This window comes from Fukomys damarensis, unplaced genomic scaffold (genome assembly GCF_012274545.1).
Source record: "Fukomys damarensis isolate Sample0158 unplaced genomic scaffold, DMR_v1.0_HiC HiC_scaffold_11, whole genome shotgun sequence".
In the NCBI taxonomy this organism is placed as follows: Eukaryota; Metazoa; Chordata; class Mammalia; order Rodentia; family Bathyergidae; genus Fukomys; species Fukomys damarensis.
In genome coordinates, this window is record NW_022900923.1 from 17,781,668 (window position 1) to 17,804,638 (window position 22,971).

Below are 22,971 nucleotides of genomic sequence, written 5' to 3' on the forward strand. Positions count from 1 at the left end.
AGATATGTTTAGTCTTATGACAATGTTTTGGAAATTAAAGAGAATCTTTGGAAGGTAGATTTCATTTCTGTGTGGTGATAACATCAGGGGTATGGGGATAAAATTTAACTTTTCAGAGTTTATTACAAACCTTTAATTACTTTGTGGTCCAAAATCAATTTTTATGTATGGCCAGCCTGGCCAAGGCAAGACAAAGGATGATCTCAGAAATTGTGCCTACTTGTTTGTGATAATGATCCAGAAAGGAGGCATGCAATTATGACAGTGGCATTCATTGTTTTCATAATCAGGAGAATCTTCAACCCTACTCTGATGCCTTGATGCTAAATTCTAGAGTAGTGATGGAAAAGGCAACTGCTTTAGCAAATTTACTTCTATCTTACCCTGTCATGCGCATCATTTTTCTGAGTATATATGTGTACATCTTTCTCTATTTCTTGGGTTATATGCAAGCTGGGACCTGAGTGGGTACCAGCTGATAAAAACAGTACCTTTTTAAAACAATTGCCACCTTTGTGTTAAATAGTAAATTAATAGAAATAAAGATAATTTAGGGTACATTATATGAAGGAAATTAGGGTCATACTATCATATTTTAAATCCTAGGAGAATTGGTTTCATAATCATGTGTTTAATATTCAAAGAAATAGTTTGTTATTTAAACACAGAAGAATGTCTGAAATGTGTATTCACCAAAAATGTTAAATAACGAATGTTCAATTTATACTAAGCGATTTGCTAAACACTTTACATATATTATTTTATCCTAAGTAAAATGATACATTAGGTAATTCTATTTTACAGATAAAGAAACTAAAGTTCAGCAAGATAAACAATCTGTCCAAGATCTGATAGGCATTAAATGAGGAAAGCAGAAATGGAATCAGTAAGTTTGTTAACCCCCGTATAGGATCTGAGCAACAGAATGGGAGATATATCTACAGGAAGTAAATTGTGGGTCAGATCATGAGTGTGAATATTGGAGAAGATGTAGATGTCTGTGAAGGAAAGACTTCTCTCTTCTCAGGGTGAAGACAGTTGACAGGATTAGAGAGAGACTGAAGGGAGCCTTACATAAAAATGACCTCATATCAGTTTTGATCGTGCTGTGAAAAGGCTTTTAGTCATATAAAAATAAAATGTTTCCACATGAAACTTTAATTTTAGATACTTAAATGATGAATTGTTTATCTTCTCTTGTCCTTCCTCTGAGTTCATTTTATTTCTTGTAAAAATTGATTACTATTATCAAAACAAATCTTAGGAATTAATATTGAAGAGAAAAATTACTTTGTCCTATCAGAGTGTTAGTTTTGCTGACTTAACTATTTGTTGAATAAGTGGGTAAGTGAATGTGGAGTTAGGTATGGATCTCATAAGTATACAGTCTTCCTAGTCTCAACTATTATGGCTAATTGGGAAGGTAGATCAATTCTAGTTTTCACTTTGCAAACATGATTATTTTCTTTGGCTTTTAGTAGGCCAGTACACAATTTTATTCCCATTATTTGGCTTGTAAGAGTCTACCTCTTGACCTCCTCTAACGTGGAGATTGATGAGTGAAAGTATAGCAAAATAGCTTACTTAGTCTATAAAGTGAAATTCCAGAAATTACTCTGTTAGCCAATTTAGGGAGACCAGAAGAAGAAAACTTTAGAAATACACGTGTGTGGAAAGCATTTAAACATAAACCTGAGAAAGGGAGCTCTCAGACACCACTGGTGGAAATGCAAATTAATATAGCCATTTTAAAACAATGTGGAGATTCCTAAAAAAAAACCCAAAAAACCCAAAACCCCCAAACCAGAAACAGAACTGTAATGTGATTCGGACATTCCTCTACTGGGTATATTTTTAAAAGAAAGGAAGTCAGTATGTTGAGTAGATAATTGCACTCCTAGGCTTATTGTAGCAGTATCAGCAATAGCAACCTAAATGTCCTTAAGCAAACTGATGGATGAAGGTAATATGATATCCTCATATTTGTATAATGGGATGCTTTTCACCCATAAAAATGAAATCCTGTCATTTGATGTACAAGCATGAGCCTAGAGAACATCATGTTAAGTTAAATCAGTCAAGCACAGGAAGATAAATATGGCATGTTCTCAATTATATATGGAAGCTGTAAGGTTGATCTCAAAGTAATAGGGTGGTTACCAGAAGCTGGGGAGGGTGAGTGTGAGGATGAGTGTGAGGGTATGGTTAATGCGTACAGAGGTACAGTTCTATAGGATGAACACAGGAAATTCCTGACTTATGGAACATTCCAGTTGCAAACTTGCACCGATAACCAACGGACCTCGCATTAGGAACATTTGTAGATGAGAACAAATTGTAGAAGCAGCTCACGTGTTCACCTTAACATGTTAGAATAAGCCACACATGTGCAAATACCGAATAGTTTCTCTGGTGTGAAAAACTAAAATAGTACTCAAGATCCTAATGAGATAATTAGCAATGTGAAATAGGAAGAAAAGGGCTAAAGGTGTAGTGACAGTGAGAAGGGTAGGGGAAGGGGAATAAGGGAAAGGGCAAAAAATGTGAGAAAATATAAAAATGGAATTAAAGTGTTTGTAGGTGGGGAGGGGTGGAGGGGGTGAAGGGAGGGCAGGGGTAAGGGGAAAAAATGAGAACCAAGACCTGACATGTAAAGGGTACAAGATCCCAGTAATGAATGTAACTGCAATGTATACCTAGAATGTACTAATAAATTAAATTTAACTTAAAAAATCATGTTAGAGCAAGTGTAAAAGTAAAAATAGTTTATTTATAGTATTTTTATATGTGTTTGGTTTTTTATGCAATGGAAATGTTTTCTGTATATATATCCTTTTACTTAAGCTATGGTGAACTTTTTTGTTAATTTTTGTTTTTATTGGCACATGTTTATAGTACATAATGGAGAATTGCATTTGTTCTGCATTTTTTCCATCTTCATTCAGTTTTAGGATTAAGGCATCAAAATTTCTTCTAGACTGATTTGTCATATGTTCTGTGTTTGCTAGCAAATTTGGAACTTTTAGTTTGCTTCATTTCTTTATAAGAATGATGTTACTACCCAGCATGAAATAGCAATCAAAATGAAAAAGGCAGCAAGAAATGGTACTGGGTTAACCATGAGCTAGTCAACTCCCCACTTCTTGCATTCTTCTCAGCTGTGAAGAGAAAGGGAAATAGCATTCACAGAATAACTCATATTTTAAACTTTTTCTTTCTTTCTTAATTTGAGGCCAAAAGAGGGAATTTGTTTGAATCTATATGGAAGTAAAACATTAAACAATATCCTTAATTTGCAACTAGTAGTCTTTGGTGCTGCTTTGTGCAAATTATTTTCATCATCAGGGTTGCTCAGAGTAATCCCATCCTATTTTCTTCATATTTAAGTACACATACAGCAAATATTTCCAGAAATAATGAAATCAACTGAATAATTGTTTTTAATAATGCTTAGAATTTTACTTAATTTTGAGCTTTTGGTTCCTGAATCTGTAAAAAAAAAAGAAAGAAAACACACTTTGGATTTATGTTTAAAGGATGTGTCATCTTAATATAGTATCTTGTAGGCTTTTGCTTTTTGGTACTGGGGATCAAACTCAGGACCTTGCACTTGTGAGGCCGGCAGCAGAACCAATGAGCTAAATCCCCAGGTGCTGGGTTTTTGTTTTTTGAGTGAGTTGAGTAACTAACCTAGTTTGGGGCGAGGAAGACAGATAATTTTTACATTTTACACCTTCCATTTTAAATGACTTTGACATGAGGTTTCAATTATTGCATTCTTAAGGACTTAAAAATTTAAAAATATATGATAGTATTTAAACAGAACTTATTCTACTGTTGTCTGGAGTATACTTTGGTATAACTCTGGAAGGAGACTATCTTTATCAAAACTGAAAATGCAGGGCTGGGGATTTAGCTCAATCCCTGGTACCAAAAAACAAGCAAACAAACAAACAAAAAACCAAAAATGCATATGCCCTTTGACCTAGCGGTTCAACCTGTAGGAGTCTACCCTTGAACACATATACACATTTGCAAGACACACACACACACACACACAAACACAAACACACACACACACACGTGTCTATACATATATAATGTTTCTTAGGATATTATTTGTTATATAATTTTAAAATGCGAAGTCATTAAGTAGGAGAATGTTAAATTATCATGTCTGTGTTCAGATACTTATTCTTTTTAATAACTGCTTCTGAAGAAAATAAAATAATTTGCATGACTTAAGATTTGATAGCTTATCCTGTTACATAAAAAGGGATAGTTTTGTTTCTAGGGAAATGCATATATACAAATTTTCTCCCTCCCTGCTCCTTACTTAGCATACATCTATAAATAGGTGGATGAATGGACATTAAAAAAATTGTTGGTAGCATGGGAATACAATTGTCAGAGTAAAACAGAAGGGAAAGTTTTTTAATTGACTTATGGTTGCTGCTTGAACTTTACTATGTGTATCTGGTTTTTTTAATAATTGAAATGAAATTTTGCATTAATAATGAAGTCTTGGATTTTTTTTTTATCCTCTTAGGACTCAGCCCAGGAAAGTGTTATTACACGAGATATTCATCGTACATTTCCTGCACATGATTACTTCAAAGACACAGGAGGAGATGGTCAGGAATCACTTTACAAGATTTGCAAGGTAAGGCCTTCCCCCTTGCTATTACTAACATATTTTACAGGGCTATATTTTCGGAATTCATCTTAAAGATTTTTAGATTTTTTTTTCTGTCTTCATGTCTCATTTGTACTATCCCATATTCTCTGGTTTACATATACACTTTCAGTTCCTCAATACTCATCCTGGAAGCTGATTTTTTGCCTGCGTGTTCTAAAGAAGCGTCAGTTTGGCTCTCCTGCTAACAGGAAAGAAACAGAATGTCCTCTCCAACCATGCTGTAAAGTCTCAGAGGAATCATAGATGAGTCTGCCCTTCGCACAACATAATGTGGCATTTGTCTTGGTTTTTGACAATAGGCAAGTGTGAGAATCAGTGTGAGGCCTGCTGTTGAATACCAGTAAGTTCCGTGATATTGTTAATATACTCTGAGTTAAGTCGCATTATAGATCTCTGTGTAGTTTTTATATCTCATTTTGAAGTCTTTCTTCTCCTTCATTATTAATAGACCTGGAAGGAAAAAATAACTGCCTCCCAATTTTCAGTGTGTGTGCTCTGTGTGAATAAAAAAGATTGTCAGTACAGGATAGCCAGCAAGTTATTAAATTCTCAAGGTTGTACCCAAAATGCAAAATGAATGTTGTAGCTGTACTTATGTTGTTCTCACTTTCCATTCCAGTAGAGATTGTTAATGAATAGTGAACTACACAAAAATCTGGTAATATAGAGACAAAAAGCAAACACCATGGCTGATTTGTAAGCTAGAGAATTACTACCTGAATAATCAAATTTAGTCTTTCAACAAGTAGTAAACCAGTAGGTTGGCTGAAGTATAACCACAAATATATTTCATTTTATATTTACTATTTTTGAAGGGACTCATAAAAGCACTCGCCTACAATATGCAAATCAAATAGATTTTGTTTAATTTTGCAAATGACACATCTTTCATTAAAATCCTTCTTACGTGTTGGTGGTTTTGCCCTCTTCCCACTCCTGTCTTTTTTTCCCCCCTTTCTGCTTTAGTTTTTGGTCTAAATATTTTGAAGTATTATAAATTTACACTAGTCAGAAATCTATTTTGGAGAGTCTGAGGGTGTAGCTCATTGGTGGAGTAACTTGCCTAGGATGCATGTGGCCCTAGATTCTATGCCCAGCGCTGCAGATTAAAAAAAAAAAAAAAACAACAGAAAAATCTATTTTTATATAGATGTATCAAATAGGGTTGCAAATATACATCTAAGTTAAAATCTAAGAGTATACTAATTGCTGGAAAATAATACATCATCTAATTTAAAAAATACCAAAAACCAGTGGACACTACAAAAATATATATTCTATTCATTATATGCTTGTAAAAGGTAAAAGTAATTGTTAGCATTTTTCCTACTACTTTTGAAATTCTATGAGCTAGTTTCTGGTTTGTATATAAAAATTGGAAAAATTATATAGCTTTTGTGTTTTTAGAAGGGGATCTGGCTTATGGCATATGGAACATTTTTTTTCCCCTAACAGTGTATTTTCATCCAATCAGTGACTTTTCCTCTGATTGATACTTTCTTCATATGACTAAAACAGATGGTTCCATGTTCTTGCAGGCTCTGATTTACTCTTTTGCTTCATTGTAGTAAAAATAGTATTTGCTTCATTATGTAATATTTAGAGAGAAACATCTGAAACATTTATAGTCCCAAGATACAATGAAAATGATTAGCACCTTCACATAGTTGGTAGCCTTTGCTTTGGTGATATAGGTAATAACCCAACCTTTAGTTCATTAGATCTAGAAAACAGTCATTAGTACATTCACACAGCTCATATAGTCATTTTAGATTATCAGTATACATTTTATAACATGTTTAGACAATTTTAGAGCTTTCTATGAGTGAAGAGTATTATACAAATGTAGATTTAGGATATTTCATTGTTGACATTAACTTACATTGCACTGAAGTTTGTGAATATGAATACAGACAGAATCATATTCAAGATAGTAAATGAAAGTAAAGGCTCTTCATATTGTACAAATATATATATATTATATATATTATATATTATATACCACAATCATTGATAATGAAAGTGAACAGAGATGTACATATCAGCAAATGTTGGAGAAATCAAACTTTGCTGGTATCCTACCAGATAGACCACTTGGTTTATGATCCCCCTCAGTTCCTTTTCCTCTCTTTTTTTTTTTTTTGTGGGGGTGTCAGGTATCAAACTTGGGCTCTTGCACTTGCCAGGCAGGCAGCAGAAGCACTGAGTCACATCCCCGACCCTACCTTTTCCTCTTTTGTTTGTTTGTTTGTTGTTTTTTTGAGACAGGATCTTGTTATATAGTTCAGATTGGCCTTGAACTCACTATGTAGTCTAGAGGCTGGCCACAGACTCTCCTGCCTGGGATTACAGGTGTATGCAGCTATGCCTGGTTCCTTCTCCTCTTAATCTCTCTCTCTCTCTTTTTTTTTTTTTTATTTTGAGACAGAGTCTTACTGTGTAGTTGAAACTGACCTGGAACTCACTATGTAGCCCAGGCTGGTCTTAAACTCACAGTGATCCTCCTGCCTCAGCCTCCTGAGTGCTAGGATTACAGGCATGTGCCACCACTCCTGGCCTTAATCTCCTTTTTATTTTTTTTTTTTAGTAGCCTAGTGTTCATGCCAGGAAGTCTTTTTTTCCCCTAGCATTTAGTGTACTTTCAGCTAATCATGATAATTCACAAGTGGCTGCATATGTATATAAGTAATTTAGGACTAAATATTCTTAAGCTTCTGTGTTTACTTTTCTTTGCTCTTGAAATCCAATTTGATCCATAGTTTTTTAAATTTTTTGATTCTTATCATAATCCTTAAAAATTACTTATGTATAACCATAAGTCCCCTGAGTGTAATCTATCTGTTCTAACATTTTTATTCATAGACTAACATCCAGTAGTATACCTCACATTCAGAAATACATCAGAATTTCCATCCTGGATACCGTGCAAAGAACCAAACATTAAAGATACCATGGTATTATTACCAACCACATTGTCACATATTCTTTAAATACAGAAAATTCTGCTTACTCTTTAAAAATTCTTTTTTCCCCCTTGTCTTCTACAATGACTACAACCTCTAGTTTACTATAAAATGAAACAATAGGGCCTGGGATTTAGCTCAGTGGTTCCACTGCCTGCCTCACTAAGTGCAAGGTCCTGAGTTTGATCCCCATGTACCCTCCCCCAAATTTTTTTAAAATAAATAAAATGAAACAGTGATACCTGACATTATCTTCTTCTTGTTTTAAAGAAATTGCATCTAATTGTGTGTTTCATTTCTCATCAGCAATATAATTACAAACAATTTTTTAAAAATACAGTGTCTTCCATGTGACATAACAATTTCACATTTGCAGAATACTTGCACGTATATTACCTTATTTATTTCTGACAGTTTCTCATCTGTACAACCTGTACTAGAGATACAATATGCTGTGCTTTTAAATTGAACAGCAGTTATTAGGAGAATTTCAATTATAGTAAGTTTAAAAATCAGCTCTAGTTTCAAGGATATAGCAGTTTGACTTTGTAGTTGAAAAGTTTTCTGTGACTCTGGTAAAATGAGAAATGATCTGAACTGTCAGATTAGAAGACTTAAACTTACTGTCATGTTTTAATAGTCCTGTCAGTTCCAGTTTTACCTTTTAATATCTGACTTGAGGAGGAAATCATAATGGTTCAAAGCTTCTCCTGTTGTGATAAATTTATATAGGGAAAGCTAAGCAGAAAGTATAATAGTAAAATTCATAGGTTTCTGAAAATGAAAACATTTGATTCCTCCTTCCCTTTCTTTCTTATTAGTTTCAGTATCTTATTTTAAAAGAATGTCCTTGAGAGGGGACAGAATATACTTCAAGTATCTTTAGTTCTTTTCTAGTTTATGTATGATATAAAATTATATTTACATTGGGAGACAGGTTGGTACAGCATAAAGGACTGGGCAGCAGGAGATCTGAGTCTGGTTTGGATTCTTCTACCAGGCAGATATAAGACTAGAAAAATCACACGGTAGGCCTCCTCTTCAGTAAAGGTATAGAGTTCCTAAGATTGTTTCAGTTCTACTTTGCTATGATTCTAGATTTTGTTTTGATTTTTTTCTTCTAAAATATAATAGATAAATCCAGAATGTAGCAGTTAAATACTGTGTTAGTCCTTAGCTTTGTGACTCAATAACAAAGTTGAAAAACTCTGATTTCACCTGGCTTTCTGTTGTGTTTGTCATGTAAATGGAGTTCATTCAGTGGTTGGTTTACTTTTAGACATACATCTCTAAGACTTGAGTCCAGTTGGTCATAGTAATCAGCTAAAATATTATTTATAACAATATAGATTGGAGTGACTTCTGGTGTGCAATTTAATTTGTGCATATTGCTTTTTCTAATTTTCTGATTAGAGTAACTGCTCTTTGCAAAAGAGGCGACTGCTGTGAATTTAATGGGAAAGAATGAATATACTACAGAGATCAATACCTTTGTGTGGGTTAATAATTTGATATTATAATGGTTGTGGAAAGACAAAAATGTAATTAACCTCCATTTTATTATATACTTTTATCAAAACAAGAGTGGATTTATTATAAAAACAGAATTTTAGGTACTATTTTAATATTGAAGCTGCACAATTTAAAGAATGAAAATTGTATATAATCGTACATTATTTTGTTTTCTAGATGTCAGAGTTATTTGTGGTTTTGAGGATGAATTATTTTTTCTGAGTTGACAAAATTTTCAGTAGATTTTTCTAGCTATTTGACTACCTGTAATTCAGCTCTCTTCTTTGGGATACCCAAATGAGCCCCAGTTTGAACAAATGAATTTATTTATTGAAAAAATTATAGCCCACTATTCTTTGCATAAGCCAGTTTGACTATGAGTGACTGGTGGAATCCCTCCTACTTGTCTGTCTTTCAAATCTGATTGACTTCAGAATGAGGGAGTTTTAGGTGTCCTTGGATCAAAATGTACCTAAAAGGGTTTAATTCGGAAGAGTATGTTGGAAGATTCAGGAAGCTCTTTTGAATGCTTTTTGTACTTCTCTTCTTATTGAGTTTATTTGAATCATGGAATCCTTCTAAAGTGATGCAGACATGCACTGCTGAGGAGTCCTTTGAGCCCTGGGGATCACTTGCTTTGACAGCAGATTCTTATAAGTGTATTAAGTGAATTCCGCACATCTTAATGCACAGTGGTGTATTTGCAGAGCAAATTAACTTCCTTAAGGAAAAGGGAATTCTTTCAGGTCCTAGAGAAAGCTTAAAGACACTTCCTAATGTTGATCAACATAACCACAATAGTAATAATAGAAACTTTTGAAACCCTATGGTTTAGAAGACACTTCTGTATATATTGTTATTTGATCACCATTGTTACTCCATAGGACAGGTAGACTTTACCTCATTTTATAAATCTAGATAAGCGAATTTATTGGCCTGAATTACATAGCTACTGAATGGCAGAGGCTAGCTTGAACTCAATTCTTTTACCTTAAAATTCTGTAGTTTTTCTGTAGTGCTACTGTGATTGTGTATTTAATGAAAAATTTGTAATACCAGAGGCTGTATGCTTGCACTCTATACACATTATGTTTTTTAGTGACGACAGTCTGTTCTTAGATCAACAAATCCTCTAGAAGCATTGACTTGTCACACAGAGAAGACATAGCTATTAAGGAAGGTCAAGCTAACTCTAGAGTTTCCACTGTTTTTGTAGTATGGTTCCTTTCTCATGTTAGAGGGACAGTATTTATGCAGAAGAGAATTTTAGCAGCAGCAGCAGCATCTTAAATTCAGAGAGCTATACAGTAATTTTTGTAAAGTTAAGTACTAAAATGCAAAGAAGAAATAACTTTATATTCCCTATCCGTATCAGTTAGTAGAAAACAGTAATGAGAAGATCAGGAGTACCAGTATAATCTTCACCAGTATACTTGTAGTTACTCAGGCTCTTAGGCCAGATAAATATTTTAGTTCTTTTTTTCCTGGCACAATTAATGCTATATTAGTGAGATGATAACACCAAAGACATGCTTAGAGGCATCACAAAAGAAAAATGAATTCATTTCTGATGATTTTACTCAGAATGTTTTCATCTAAAATTCTGAAAAGTTACTTTTATTTCAGCTTACATATGAGATTTTATTCCCTTCTAAAAGATTATTTGAAGTATTTATGAGGGATTAACACCATAATCTCTTCAGTGTTTAGGGCCTTTAAAGATTTTGGTAAGGCTAAGGATTTCTAATAATAAGTAGAAATTGGATGTCATACTTATATACTTTTTATTTTATTGTGGCTGATAATAAGAAGGTAGAATCTTTGAGTTAAGTCCCTCATCCTTATAAAAAATAGTTTTCTTATGATCATCATAGACCTCATTGTCATCATTTAAAAATCTTTTATTAAAGTGTAAGTGCAACAAACATACTGGTAGTAGAGTACAAAGTGCATATGCAAGATACATGACTCTTTATTTTTACTGAGTGAACGCTCCCTTGGAAATCGCTTGGAACAAAGGCATAAAATTTACTAGTATCCTCCAAGTTTCCTTTGTTTTCCCTGATGATCATTGCCTTCCTGAAGGTAACAGCCATTCTGGTATCTGTAATCATACATTTCTATCATGTGTTGTTGGGCTCTAAAGAATAGACCCTTAGGATATGGACTTTGTTGTGTCTGCTTCTTAAAAATCTGTGAGGCTCTGTGACTCATCAGTTTTATTGCAATGACTAAAAGATTCATCTGGCTGGATTCCTCCATTTTGTTGCAGATTCCAGTAATTTATTATTTTCATCACTTCAGAATATTCCATTGTATGAATATTATATAATATAGTGTCTATTCTAGTTTCAGTGGGCATTTTGCCATATACATTTCAGCTAGTGGATGTGTAAGACTTTTAGTTACTCCGTAATATCACCAATACTTGGGGAACTTTAACTACTGGATATTCAGTGATACCTCATTGTGGTTTCATGGCCATTTTCCATATGACTGGTGAGGATGAGAGCATCTTCATGCTCACTGTCCATTAGGAATCTTTTTTCATGGCAGAACTGTTTTTCTTTTGCACATTTTTACAATTTCTTTTTCTTAGGAATTTTTTCTATGTTTTGCATATGAATCCTTTTAAAGAATGTACATGTTGCAGATATTTTCTCTATGGCTTGCTTTTTTACCATCCTAATTGGATCTGTTGATACATGAGAGCAATTAATCTTAAAATGTCCAGTATATTAATCTTTTCTTTTATGATTAGTGTTTTTGTACCTTGCTTAACAAATATTTGCCTAACATAAAGTCATAAAAATGATTTCTGATGTAATCTAGAAACTTTATCCTTTTGATTTTTTACATGATACCTATGATCTCTTCACAGTTGCTTTTTGTGATGTAGAAGTCAAAGTTCATTTTTTCCCCCATATGTATCTCCTGTAGATCCAACATTGTTTCTGAATAACCATACTTTCCCCATTGTGGTGCTTCAGGATGTTTGTCACAATTAAGGTCCATGTTTATGTGAATTTGTTTCTGAACTATTGTGTTCTGTTTATCACTGTACCAAGCTACCCTATTAGAATTATAGTAGCTTTATGTAAGATACTAATAAGATAATAAATTATATTGTCTGGGAGCATTAGACCTTCAGTTTTTTCTGCTTCGGAATTTTTGTTGCTACTTTGGCCCTTTGTATTTCTGTGTTGCAGAATCAGCTTATCAGGTTTTGAAGGAAAAAAAACTCTCAAAATTTTCATTTGATTCACATCAAATCAATAGTTTGTCAGTTTTTTTAGTTTTTTCAAAGACTCAATTTTGACTTTATTGATTTTATATATTGTATATTTGTTTTCTAACTTCATTGATATATTTCTTTTTAAAAATTTCCTTTATTGTCATTGAGTTTAATTTGCTAGCCTTTTTTAAACCTTTTTAAGATAAATGTTTAAGTCACTGATTTTTTAGCTTTTCCTATTTTGCTTTTAACATGGTGCTGAGGATTGAATTCAGGGCCCGATGAATGCTAGAAGAGCACTGTACCACTCACTGACATCCCCCGCCCTTCTTATTCAGATACATCAAAGTCCACTAATTGTTCCTAAATACTTCTGTAGATGCGTCTCATAGATTGTTTCTTTTTTCCCAAGTTCCACCTCAGAAACAACCCAATTCATACATAATTTATATAAATATAGTAATAAGCTATATCTTTTTTAAGCAGAATTGGATAATTGTTGACGAATGTGTATACCTGTGTGATCACAATCAAAATATACCACAATAATTTTATCACTTCAAAAAGTTCCCTCAGCATTCTTTGCAGTCTGTCTCCTCACTCCTATCTAAACTGTAGACCATTATTTATCTTCTCTCATTATAGCTAAGTTTCTGTTCTCTAGAATTTAATATAAATGTATCAGGTAATATGAACTGTCTTGCCTCTGGCTTCTTTCATGTAGTATAATGCCTTTTTAGATGTATCCATGTATTTGAGACTTTCTGAAGTGTTTTTTATTTCTGAGTTAGATTCTATTATAACTTCATTCATTTTGATATGTCACACATCAATACTCTCAGGTTCAACTCTGATGAAAATCTAATAGCTGATTAGCTATAGATTATTTCCAGTGCTTTCCATCTCTTGGTTTTTGTTTATTTGTTCACGTTTTCTTTCGTGCTTGATAATTTTTAATAGAATGTTAGACCTTGTATATGAAAAATAAGACTCTGGATGGTGTTACTTTTCTTTAGAGTAAATTCAGGGTTTTTCTGGCTGAAAGATGGAGTGTGGTGGATCCTTTTGGCCCTTCTTTTTCTTTTCTTTTCTCCCCCCTTCTTCCTTCCTTTATCACCTACCCTCTTTCCTCCCCCACCAATCCCTCAGTTCTCTTTTACACCTTTCTCTCCCTTTCCCTTTGGTACTGAGATGGAATCCAGTGCCTCACACATGTTAAGCTCACACTCTTCCACTAAGCTACACCTGCTCGCTCATTCTTTGCTCCACTTTTTACTGTCATATTACTTTGTTGGAAAACGAAATCTTTCTAAGAGCTTGGATATTTACTAGAGGCTCTTCTGAACAATGCTAGAAGATTGCTGAAATCTTAGCTTAACTATTCTTAGCTTTTCTGCAGGCCAGTTTTCCTAAAATTTCCCCTTCTGCAAGATATCACTCATATCATCGAGGAAGTATAAGTGATTAGTTTTTTACAATGTTCTCAAATTTTTCAGCAGATAAGATGTTGGCTTACAGTTTCACATTTTCTAGAGGAGAAGAGAATTTTAACTGATGCCTTTCTCAACATAAAATAGAGAAGGTACTGTATTTGCATAAGGATACATCCTAATCCTTGAGTAAGCATTTTGTTTCACTTCTCCCATAAATCATTTTCCATAATCCATTTTTACTGTGCTTGTTTGTTTGGTTTTGGTACTGGGGATCAAACTTGGGTCTTTGAGCTTGCAAGGCAGGTGGTGGAACAACTGAGCTAAATCCCTGGCCCTGCATAATCCATTTTTGTAGTATTGTTCAATTCTGCTTCATTGTCAAGGACAATTTGTTTATAGCTATTCAGCACAGTAAGTACACACATGCTTGCACCTGTATAAAGAAATCTTAGCGAAACAAAGTTGGAAAGCTTCACAACTCTGTGTGTGTGTGTGTGTGTGTGTGTGTGTGTATTAGGAGTTAAGATAAAATCTTTGTTTATAAGATTTCAAAATCATTTATTATGCTGTATTTTTTAGTATCGCTATAATCGTATGAAAGGGATTGCTTGGGGGGTTGGTCCTCATTTGTATATATATTAATAGAATAGACTTTCTGTGAGTCAAGAAAAATTATGTTTTTTTTAGCTGGGAAAATTAATGTAATTTTAAAAAACATATTTTCTTCTGAGATCATAACAATGAAAAAGTCAGGTTAGTGATGCTGGAGTCCTAGAAAGAGAGTGAGTGATTTGTAATGCTCTTGAGAGCACCTTAAGATATTTTTTTAGATTTCTCCATGTGTAGGGTCTTAGAAGAGCTTTTTTTGAAATGGCTTTGTAGTTTCTGTGGAACCTATTTATTGTCTTTCACCTGAAAGGCTAATTGAAGACTTCATACTTTTACTAGGATGCAGAAAAGAAAGGTTAGTTTATGAGTGTGATAAAAATGGATAAAATTAGAGTAAAGGGATTGATGTGAACCGTAAGGGTTTATTTCATCTTTCTTTTTAGAAAACAATATTATATTTTGAGAAAAAAGAAAAATACGATTTCTTTCTAAACAAAGTGAAAAAATAATATAAAAATAAAACACAAGGAATCTTCAAATAAAATAATATTCACGGTTCTTCTTGAATTTTGAGGTTTATTGTTATAATAAAACACCTTCAATATCCTAGACAATAACTTAGTTAATCCTGAGTTATTTATGCTGCAGAATCATGAGACTTTATCTGTTTACTAATTTTTTTGCAGTTGGCAATATCTGTATAATTTTGAAGCCTCCTCCTTAATTGGACTTCTTGGTGCATCTATGAAGCTTCTTTCTTAACCAGACCTCTTCCTGCTTTCTCCCTTAGTAAGAATGCAAATCTGAATCGCCCTCCTCCTTCCCATCTGTCCAAATCTTGGTTGCCCACTTCCTGTGTGAAGCTTGCCTACACACTGTACCCACAGGGTTTACAGATTAAAACAAGGCTGGTAATCTAATGTATATCATGAAGACTGTAGTTAATAAAATTTCATTTTGTTTAGGACTTTAAATAAGAGCTTAGCTGAGCTTAGTCATACAAAAAAAGTAATGATATGAGAAATGTTAATCTAGGTACTTCACTATTGTAACAATTTTACTGTCTATAAATACTCCACACAGTATATTTTAAACCACAAATATACAAAATAAAATTAATTTTTAAATTGCACAATAAAATTTCTTCTGTTATCATGGATATTTTGAATAATACCTGATTAATTTCATTGAAATCATTTCTGCATTGTGTTCAGCCTTTGAGGGAAAGAAGTTTCTTTATCTCAGTCAAAATGACTAAAAGTCACATCCTGTCCATATAATTAACTCTGTGGTGGAACTGGCTGTTAATTCAGATCCTCTGAGAAGCCTGTCACAAGGACAGGATTAAGCATACAATAATGTATTAGGAAAATGCCTGTAAGACAATGAGAGAGATGAGAGAAATTGGAGAGCCATTGGACCACAATCATTCCTACCCAAATGGGAGAATGAAGGAAAGTTAGGTGAAATGTCTTAGTCTACAGTGTATTTCTAAGGAAGATTTGGCAAGACCAGTGTGGAGACGTCAGCCAAAGTTATCTACGAAGTCCCCTATCTTTCAGAAGCCTAACTGCTCTCATATGAAGTTTTAAAACCTGTAAACCCTAAAAGAAGTCTGTAGTTCTACATTTCCTCCTTCTGTGAATTAACTTGATTTATAAAATTTTTTCATGATAAACTCCTTAAGGGTAGGTTTCCTGCTTCATTTTATAAGGTTCTGAAGTATTTTTCTTCGCTAATATACCTTATAGCTAGTTCACTTGTAATAGATACATTAAAAATTTTTAAAGGAGGTAGTCTGGTTTTTTTTTTTTACATTGTCTTAAAAATAAAAGAATATGTCAGTATACTTCTAGATTGTTGCCAAGGGCCTCTTCTAAAAATGTGTTATATAAAGGAAAACTCACATCTAGGAATTCTGCCAGCTATGTTAGATAAGAAAATTGCTCTGTGAGTGAATGTTTGTGAATATATCTAGCATTCTGCATTTGTCTCCACTGTTTAGATTATTTCATACCAGTGAATCTATTTTTAGTTTATGTTAATATTCTCCTTGTTGCTAGCATATAGGACAAACTTAACAACCTTTCCTAAACCCAGTTTTTAAAGTTAGAGTCAGCAGACAAAATAATACTGCCCAATTTATGTTATATACATTTTTTTCCATATTTATATATATTACATATATTTTTAACAATCTCAAACTTACATGAAAGTTGCAAGTACAGAATTTTGCTTTTCTGGACTGTTTTTGTGGTGATGTGCCAGACTGATGCCTCATTACCTCCAAATAGGTTCTTTTTCTTATAAGCAAGGGTATTCTCACATATAAACGTGACAGGCACAACATCAAAATCAGTAAGTTAACATTGACAGATTACCACTACCTAAGCCTGGATATCATTTAGGTTTCACTATTTGTCCAAATATTGTCCTTTAGAGAAAAAGATCCTGTTATGAATCACCAATTTTATTTAATTGTCATGTCTCCCTGATTTCTTGCAGTCTGGAATGGTTCCTCACTCTTTCTTAACCTTGATCATTTTGAAGATTTTTGGAAGATAATTTATAACGATATAACTTCCCCATTTTAAATCACACTTTTAATTTACTCATTTATTATCAATCCATGTGGATTCATGAATTCTTATTTTATTCAGTGTATTATATTCTCTCACTATCTTGCTTGTTTTGGTCTTCAAACTGTTCTCAAGTTGACCAGTAGATGGTCTCTAAGCTGGCTTCTGTGTCCTTTGGAAATATCCTATCATTCTTTAGGCAAGGCCTTTCTTTATGGCTCAAAAAGATGTTCCAGGGCTATTACTCTGCACCAGGTCTAGAATTACCCATTCTTACAAAAAGCCCTATTACTTTAATGAAAATGTTAAGAAACCAAGATTTGAATGCTAGGTGTGATCATTATCATTATTATTAGAGTGTCATTGTTTCAAGTCATCTTATTTGACAGAGGTAGGAATATATGTACATGTGTACAAACATGCATGCATGCAATCATGCGTTTACACTCCTTTTTATTTTATTGTGATAAAATTTATATTCTATAAAATTTATCACTTTAAGATGTACATTTCAATGGATTTTAGTATATTCACATGGTTGTAAAATCATCATGACTATTTAATTTCAGAACATTGCCCTCAGTCTAGAAAGAAACCCCATAAGAAGTCAGAAGTCACTTTCTATCCCCTTCTAGCAATCATCAATCTATATTTTGTCCCTGTGGATTTGCCTGATGTTTGTTGCACTAGTTTGTTTGGTTAGTCACTTATGAACTATTTCTATAAAGTCTATATTCTTAGTCAGATGTGATCACTGAGATCCGTGGTTGGTGGTCAGCTAATGAATGCACAGAGATTTTTCTTAAGTTTCTTAAACAAATATCTCCCGTTCTTTGCTGAGAGGCTCTGCATGTGTAATGCCTTCCAATTACTGAGCAAGCAATTACTGCCTTGCCTTCACTTCTTGCTTATGTTGAGTTTCAAGTTAAGTGAGAAGTGAGAGCTTGGATCCTTCTCAGGTCTTTCCCAAGCATGCAGAATGCCTTGGGTAAGTGCATAGCACTACACATGAGCATAGCCTTCTAGATTCTCAAAGTACAGTGGTACTTTGGTTCACAAATTTAATTCTTTCCACAATTCTGGTGAATTGGAACTCAAACTGAATTGGATGATAACTGAATCAAATTTTGCCATAAGGTCAACAATAAACCTAACCATTGAATTTGATTCAGTTCTTGTCCAAGGTTCCATTTGCGACCAGAATCATGGGAAGAATTAAGTTCATGAGCTGTGGTAGCACTGTGTGTTTGGGTTGTTCAAAAACTTTGTGGGCCCCTTATTCCTAAGATTTTCTTTTTAATCTTTTTCATTAGCATATTGTTTGCTGCAATTTTTATTTTTCAACTCAGCCCATTAAACTAAACAATTGCCTATCATTGTTTTTGTCAGATATACCTGGGAAAAGGCTTATTACTTCGGGTGTACAATGCAAGTAGAATGTTTGAAAATAGTGGTCCATAACCTTTTTGGCACCAGGAAATGATTTCATAGAAGACATTTGTTTTTCCACAGACTGAAAGGCAGTGAATGTTTGAGATGACTCAAGCACATTACATTTATTATACATTATAATACATAATGAGACAATTTTACATCTGGTCATAATGCAAAATCAGTGGAACCCTTGAGCTTATTTTCCTGCAACTAGATTGTCCTATGTGGAGATGATGGAAGATAGTGATACCGTAAGTGTGTTGCTGATGTCCTGTGTACTCCATAATCTTGTTTTGGTTGCAGTCATTGCAGAAAACTCTGCTTTAAAGATAAGATGTTGGAAATGGCAGCAGGCTTCTCAGTGCTTTTGTGACAGTCTCAGGATATTCTGCATTGACTTTAATCCAGAATGTACTGTATGAAGATTTCAAATTGTCACAGACATACTTTTAAGCCTACCATCATTTGAGATCTCAGGCAGCTGGTTCCCTTCTAGCATAGACAAATTGACTCACACAGCTTATTCACCAGTGGGTTGTGGGTCAGTTCCTCTCAGTTCAGGTGTCTTCTGTGGTTGGGAAGTAATCCTCAAACTCTTTAGAAAGCTGAGACAGATGATTTTTGCACCACCTGGGGGAAGTCCCAGGGTCAGTCTTTTTCAAAACCTCTGCTAATGTTTGAAACATATCAAAAATCCCAGTGTTCGCTAGTCACCCCCATATCTCTAGGTCAGCAGTCAGCTTTGAATTCAGCTGCTTTATCTTTTGATTTGAACACAGTTGTCATTGTCCCTTGAAGTGATAGATCTAGTTCATTCAGCCAGTTGAATATGTCACAAAAGTAAGCAAGTTTTGTGACCTATTCTGTGTCACTAAAATGTGATGCCAGCGATGAATGTTTTTCTAAAAGAAATCCATGGAGCAGCTCTTGTAACTTAAAAATTCTGGCCAGTGAGCTACCTTTACAAAGCCATCTCATTTCCATATACAACAGAAGGTGTGTGTGTGTGTGTGTGTGTGTGTGTGTGTGTGTTGTGTCCATCTCCTCGCAGAGCTGCAGAAACAGGTGTGAGTTAAGGGAATATACTTTAATGTGGTTGATAATTTTAATCATATTTTGCATTAAGTCCAGATGATATTTTTTTGGCTAGCAGCCATTTATCTGTTGTTGATATAGTACATAGCCTAACATTCAGAAGCAATCTCTTTGACTCGAGTAGTGGAACCAGAAAACCATCCAGTTCTGGCAGCGACTCCATCCATGCATATACTGACATGCAATGACCATTTTAGTTTTCTGGTAATTAATCATTCAGAGACTTGAATATTTCTGCAGGTATGGTGTGGTTGGCAGCAAAAGTGCATACAGTAATTCTCACACACTTCTTCCTGAAAAATATATTGCTCAAAAAGAAGCATTGTTGCCTTGTTGTCAGCATTGGTAGACCCATCAACCTGGATTATATATCATAATGACTTGTTAATCCTAAAAATTGTGTCTTAATATCCTCTGCTATTTATTAATTTATCTAGTTAAGGTATAAGCTGAAAGAGGAACACAGACCACTTTTTGAACTGCAACCTCCCCTAAAAGTTCTGACACATGTCCTTAGCAGCTGGCAGGAACAGTTCTTCAGTAATAGAGGGCTTCTTAGCTTTAGCAGCATGGTTGGCCAGTAAGAGCGATGTTCTCAATGTAGTCACATTTGATGAAGTGGTGTCCTTCAGTCATTGCTCTTATTGTTTATATTCATTTGTTTTTTTCCTTTAAGAAACTCCAAAGGCTTGAATATTAATGGTGGTTACTTGTTCTCCGTGTGATAAAAAAAGTTTTAAAGGTTTTATGGCTTCTTTGGATGGCCAGTCATGTTTTGCAGTGAGCCTGTAATTTAAGTAGAACTCTTGGTATTTTTCTTTTAAACGCAGCTTTCTTTTTGTTTGCAGTCTTATAGCCTTATGCTCTCTCATCATTGGGTCTCTCCCCTTTTTCAAAGAAAATCTCTAGTGATTTTTTAAAATTTATTTTGGCTAGGGTTAGTTTAGAGACTTACAAAACCTGTGACTGAGACTAGTGCACAGTGCAGGAAAGGGCATGGATGGAAGTAGTAAAAAATATAATGCTTGGGCCATGCACAGGCTAAAGTAAGTTTCTGATTGTGACTTAAAGCCTGCCATCAGATGCAGCTTTGTTGTTACTTGTCACTCACTGATACAGGTCTGTAAGCAATTGATTTATTGTGCTGATGTTAGCACTAACATCACTGCCTCAGTTCCACCTCAAAACATCAGGCATTAGATTTTTATAAGCAGCACACAACCTAGATCTCTCACATGCACAGTTCACAGTAGGATTTGTGCTCCTGTGAGAATTTAATGCCATAGGAGGCAGAGCTCACATGGTAATGTGAGCAAGTCAGAATGGCTAAAAATACTGCAAAGTCTTAGCTTGCTGGCCTGCAGCTCATCTCCGGCTGTAGGGCCTGGTTCTTAACAAACCACCTGTTTGTGGCCTGGTTGTTGGAGACTTCTGTTTTAGGGAACCACCATACAAGTCAAACAATTCTTATAAATCTTATAATTCTCTGGAACTGAGGCTTTACAGGAACTCTAGCCCTGGGTTGCTCCCTCTGATGGCTACCAGAAAGTTTATCCTCACTCTATATGTCAACTTGATTTTCAAGGTTGTCATGGAACTGGGGGGTAGGGAGTGGCAATTTAAGAAGGTAAGATTAAAAATGCCACCATGGTTTTTGTTCTTACCAAGATTCAGGATTTTTTTTCCACCAAGTTTTCTATTCTTATCAAGGTTCAGCTGTTTTTCTGGAATGCATACTCTCCAGGTCACTCCAAGCCTTTGATCAATTTTCAGAGTTTTGAAAAAGTTGGTTCTGAGCATTCTTGGTGTATTTTATTTTATTTTATTAGGGGATACATTCACATATCCTTGTTGTACTTCTTTGCTGATGTCTCTGCCCTATTTATTTCTACAGCTACCTCTGTGAGTTGAAAACTTATAAAATCATACCAACTCTTCTAATTCTCATCCAGCACTGGGAATAATTTTAGTGTTCTCCTCTCCCCTATTTGTATCTCCATTTTTTGAAGTGAAAAACACAGCTCCAGTTATCTTTGATATATTTATCTATTTTGACAGCACCTCCATATGTTACCAGTCTCCCATTTCTGCTGCCGCTCCTTTTGCATGCACGTGCCCTCCCTTCTGTATAGTCAGGCTGTAACACCCATGCCCAGGTGGCAGTCTCCATGGACTCCCTCGTCTTTTCTTACACTTAATCTCCACTCTTGGGCACCCACTTCCCTACATGGATGGTCTTGTCATCTTTGTTAGGACATAGTGCCCCACACCAGGCCACCCTGTTTATCTTGTTCTGATGAATGACTTTATGAACAGAATGAGAAGCTTAATGACTTTTTAAAGATGAATTTTATTACCCTTTTTGTTCATGTGCTTTATTTTTGAGACTTTGCAAAGATGTCTTAGACCTGCCTTGGTATATTTGATTTCACAGTGAAAAGAAGGTAGTAAATAAATTGGTAGATTTGGGTACACAGAGAAACTTGATGTTCTTCAGAAAACTTTGAGTCTTAGAATCAATAAGAATTTTAGTAATGAGTGAGACCCCCCTCAAGAAAGTTTTACATTCCTTCCTACTGATGGTAAGTGGAATGTTTGAAGGAACACAGAAGTTCTTCTTTAGCCTACAATTGCTAGCATTTATTCAGCATTTCACTGTATGAAAGACATTATGTTTATTCCTCATTTAAATTTATATGGTGGCTAATATTAGTACTTTTCTGTTTCAGATAAAGATATCTGTTTCCCATTATCCCCCAAAAAAGAATCCTCAAAAGATTTGTGTATATTTCTCTGACCAATTCCTCTTCTGCTACTCTTTCTTAAACTCTTTCCGTCATGATTTTACTTCTACCGCTGCTTTAAAAATGTTTCATCTTGCAGGTCTTTTGCAGCTATACAAGGATCAACAGGCTGAGCAGGACTGTTTTTTCCGTCATAACATGTCCAGCCTCTTACTGAACTGTGGACTACCTGTACTAAGTACTAAAGGAATAAGTAAGCATGTAATTGTTAGTGATTCTGAAGGCCTAAGGGAGAAGGAAATGATGAAGAATACTGGGCACCTGAATCATTTTAATAAACATATTAATTTAGGATTTGTGCTGCCAAAGCAAGCACTAAAAGTATTCATTTGTAAACATTTAAAATGCAAAATTGTAGTTTTGGAATATATCTATGTTCATGTTTTACTTGATTTTTCCAATATTTGGCACACTTCCTAAAACTAATGATTCATTATTCTAAACTGTGAACTCTTGGTTTTATTAATTAAAAATAGTTTGTATTGATTTATCTTTATAGGCCAATGACAGATTAACTATTTCAACTTAATTAGTTGTTAAGCACTAGAAGGTTATGATGTACCTTACGGAGGAGAGATGAGTGTTAAAGGAGTAGCATCGAGGCATGG

The 22,971-nt window shown here is 34.4% G+C and overlaps 1 protein-coding gene across 3 annotated transcripts in view; it reads left to right on the plus strand.

Annotated features, from left to right (window-relative positions):
- Rabgap1l (RAB GTPase activating protein 1 like) overlaps window positions 1-22,971 on the plus strand; it is a 591,762-nt gene that overhangs the window by 296,528 nt on the left and 272,263 nt on the right. For all 3 annotated transcript variants that reach the window (XM_033762099.1, XM_033762100.1, XM_033762101.1), the window contains one exon: window positions 4,550-4,663. In XM_033762099.1, the coding sequence (XP_033617990.1) occupies window positions 4,550-4,663 (114 nt within the window). The remainder of the gene's footprint in view (window positions 1-4,549; window positions 4,664-22,971) is intronic.